General features: G+C 58.1%; 1 protein-coding gene across 1 annotated transcript; it reads left to right on the forward strand.

Moving 5' to 3' along the window:
- Positions 1–2654: 2654 nt before the first annotated feature.
- Foxe3 (forkhead box E3) lies at positions 2655–3497 on the forward strand. Its single transcript, XM_052718625.1, has one exon. The coding sequence runs from the start codon at positions 2655–2657 to the stop codon at positions 3495–3497; it is 843 nt and encodes a 280-aa protein (XP_052574585.1).
- Positions 3498–3986: the final 489 nt, after the last annotated feature.

The following is a 3986-nucleotide window of genomic DNA, read 5'->3' on the forward strand; positions in this document are numbered from 1 at the left end:
CTGGAAAGGTGGCTTGCAGCCTCTCTCCTGTCCCCCTGGTTAAGACAGGAAAAAACAAACCAACAAAAAACATGCTTCTTATTGAGATTTGCAGCAGGCCAGGCCCTCTGCACTCCCTTACCATGGAGATGCCATGGCTTCCACTTGGCAGGTGAAGAAGCAGGTTTGACCAAGAGGTGGCCTTGCTCACATGGCTCTGGGAGCCATGCTCTGCTGCCGCAGTGGCTTGTCTTACCCTGTTCTGTCGTGTGTGATTTGACTGCACTGTCCCGTGTTCCGGGTGGCCTGTGCTGACACAGGACGAAAGGTGGAGAGGGCAGAAGAGCAGGGTCTGTTCTGACACAATAGTCCTTGTTTTGTTTGGGACGCCCTCCAGATCTGCCTCTTTTTCCTTTCTGCTTTCTCAGTCTGCCCACCCCATCCACTCAGTGTGTAACTGTCCATCTCTCTCTCCACCAGACTGTCTCATTTCTATCTTGTCCTGAGCATTGGCAAAAGGCCTGGCTCAGAAGCTCTTGGTGAATGAGGCAGGCTGAACCAAGTCCAGAACTGAAGGAGAAATTGATTTAGGATCTGTGTGGCCTTGGCAGGATGTGGCAGTTGCCTGGGTGTAGGGACTCACTCAGAGAAACGAGGTCTACTTGCTGAGATCTGGAATGTTGATAGGAGAGCAGGCTGTGGCTCTGTGTGTGTGTGTGTGTGTGTGTGTGTGTGTGTGTGTGTGTGTGTGTAGGGGGTTATTTAGAACATGGAATAGAGATGCTTTGAGACATCCGTATGGTGATGTCCAGTGGGCACCTGGATCTGTTGAGAATTCAGGAGAGAGGCTAGAAGGGAAGTAACTTGGCAGCTAAAGTGGGGCAAACTGTAATTTATTCCCAAGTCTTTCTTTTCTCTGTCGTGTTGCATGTTGTGTAAATGATGTGTATATGTGCAGGGGTGTGTGCTTGGGGGTGCCCATGTGTGAAGGTGGAGGACAATCTCGGGTGTCAGTTCCTCACCTTCTACAGGGTCTCTTGCTCACCACTGCCTGCTGCAGGCTAGCTGGCCCATAGTGCCTGAGGATCCTCTTCTCTCCGCCTCCTGTCTTGCCATTCAAGTGTTGGGACTACTGGGACACTGCTGAGTCCAGCTTCCTGTGGGTTCTGAGGTTCTGAACCTGGGACTTCACCTTTGCGTGTCAAGGACTTCATTCACGGAGCCACCTCCTCAGCCCTGTTTACTTATTTTTGAGATGGAGTATCCTCCATCCTTCAAGTGGCCTCAGTCTCTCGGTGCTGGGACCACGTGGGTGCCACCACAAGCTTCCACTGTAAAGGGATGGGGTTAGAAGGGAGGTGATGGGGCAGTGCTCTGACCACCGGATTTCATTCCCATCCTGCCCACTATCAGCTGTAGGAGGCAAGGTATACTACTTCACCTCTCACAGCATTGGGCTCTTCAGTCAAGAAATGGGGATAATAATACCTCCCAGGGAAGCTTATATGCCCGTGAAACACTGTATTTACCGAACACAAAATACTAAACAATAGTGGCTGTGATGTTACCAGCTGAGAGGAGAGCCCCCGAGCTCCATGTTTGAATTTGGATACTGACATTCTAGGCCACAGGCCACCTGGAGCGAGCTTTGGTCACTTTCAGGGGAATAAGGCATACTCCATCAGAGATGGAGTCTGGAGGCCCCAAATTTCTCAAGGGCTGACTGTACACACAAGGCCTTGACAGTAAGTGCCCTGGAACTTAGCCTAGTGACCCTTCACTTGCCTCTCTGGTCCCTGCTCCACCTCCACTTGGATGGATCTTGTCTGTCTGCTTGCTTTAAGACAAGGCTCCTTCACCCTATGGCTCCCTCTGTGTGGTGGTGGAGGATGGTACAAAAACTCTCCCATCTCTCCATCCCCCAGTTATAATGTCTGCATCGGAAAGCAGTTCCTTCAGCGCTTCCCTCTGTGGAAGCATTTGGAGGTATGTGCCTTTTGGTGGTGGTGGTGGTGGGCCTCTTTAAAGCAGGCGGAGTACTTTTTACCATTTTATATCTTCAAAGAAAGTTCACAAGGCCTGGCTGGAGTTAGGGCTGGATAAGGATGAAGGAGGAGCAGCAGGGAGAGTTATTCCAAATATCTCCCCCTGCAACAGCAACCTAGTTCTGTGCTATCCTCTCTATCACCCTTACTCGGTTCTCTGCTGTCCAAAGGTAGCCTGATGCCTCCCTGATCAGCCACATAGGGTGCTGAGGACTCACAAAGATTGTTGGAGCAGAGCATGGAAGCAGAGGGGAGGGTGAGGGGTATCTGGCCGCTAGAAGTCACAAAATAGGGAGTGTGCTGAATGGGTGGATTTGTGATTGGGATTGACCCAAAGGGGCGGAGGTAATGGGAGCAGTGTGACCAAATATCACAGAGTGGGAATGGGGCCGAGACTGACTCAGGGATGAGGCAGGGTCTGAGAAAATTGACCCAAAGGGACTAGACCAAGGGAGGGGGAGAAACAGAGGTGGGCTGTTGGCCCGAGAAGGGGGCTGGGAAAGCAAATTAGAGGGCAGGTCCGAGCCCTCTTCTCGGGAGGTGGGGGTGTGTGTGTCCATATAAGGCGAGCCTGCGACCCCCGCTCTCCGGGAGGGCGGGCAGGGGCTCCGCATCCCTAGCACCCCGCACATGGATGCGCACATCGCTTTCTCGGGCTTCCCGGCCCTGCCCTCGGTCTCGCCGTCGGGGCCGCAGCCGTCGCCGCTGCTAGCCGTCGCCGAGCCGGGACACGAGCCCGAGGAGGTGACCAGCGGCGGGGACGTGGAGCCCACGGCCGCATCGGGCCCGGGGAGGAGGCGCCGGCGGCCGCTGCAGCGCGGGAAGCCTCCCTACTCGTACATCGCGCTCATCGCCATGGCCCTGGCGCACGCTCCGGGCCGCCGTCTCACGCTGGCCGCCATCTACCGCTTCATCACCGAGCGCTTCGCCTTCTACCGCGACAGCCCGCGCAAGTGGCAGAACAGCATCCGACACAACCTCACCCTCAACGACTGCTTCGTCAAGGTGCCGCGCGAGCCGGGCAACCCGGGCAAAGGCAACTACTGGACGCTCGACCCCGCGGCCGCCGACATGTTCGACAACGGCAGCTTCCTGCGGCGCCGCAAGCGCTTCAAGCGCGCCGAGCTGCCCGCGCCGCCCCCGCCGCCCTTCCCCTACGCGCCCTTCCCGCCCGCGCCCGCGCCCGCGCCGCCCGCGCGCCTCTTCCGCCTGGACAGCCTGCTGGGCTTGCAGCCCGAGCCGCCGGGGCCGGTGGCGTCCGAGCCGCCCTGCTGCACCGCGCCCGACGCCACCTTCCCGCCCTGCGCCGCCGCCGCCGCCGCCGCCTCGCCGCCGCTCTACCCGCCCGCGCCGCTGCCCGCCGAGCCTCTCCTGGCCTTGGCGGGACCGGCCGGCGCTCTCGGACCGCTCAGCCCCGGGGACGCCTACCTGAGACAGCCGGGCTTCGCCCCGGGGCTGGAACGCTACCTGTGAGCCGCTCTCCGCTGCGGGAGCACCTGGCCGAGCCTCCAGCTCTCGCTAGAGCAGAGCGCGCTAGTCTCCGGGGTCCACACGCAGCTTGGCGCTCTCTGCTGAGTCCCCTAACCTTGCCTCGAGCTAGACCTTCCTTGCCTTCCTCCATCCTGGGAGGGGGGGGGCGGGGGGAGACTCTGACCATCTCACCACCACCGGACTGAAGCGCCCTCTCCGATTTGAGCCTTCACTCCTCCCTCTACATGTACGCCCCACCTATGCACCCCCACAGTGCCAAGTTTCATACCCTGCAGCTGGACGGTCACCAGTGGGGCCTCTAGCCCCGAGAGTCCTGGTGAGTTCCAGTCTGGAAGCTTTCAGTCTCAAGCCACCTCCTCGACCTCTGATGTTTGGCCAACATTAGATAGAGGTTAGACTCCTGGGTTCATTACTTTCACGCCATCTTCCGCCATTTACCGACAAGAGTTTGACAGGTTTGTCCCCTACCCT

This window comes from Peromyscus californicus, unplaced genomic scaffold (genome assembly GCF_007827085.1).
Source record: "Peromyscus californicus insignis strain IS unplaced genomic scaffold, ASM782708v3 Scaffold_5__1_contigs__length_169319896, whole genome shotgun sequence".
NCBI classification, from domain to species: domain Eukaryota; kingdom Metazoa; phylum Chordata; class Mammalia; order Rodentia; family Cricetidae; genus Peromyscus; species Peromyscus californicus.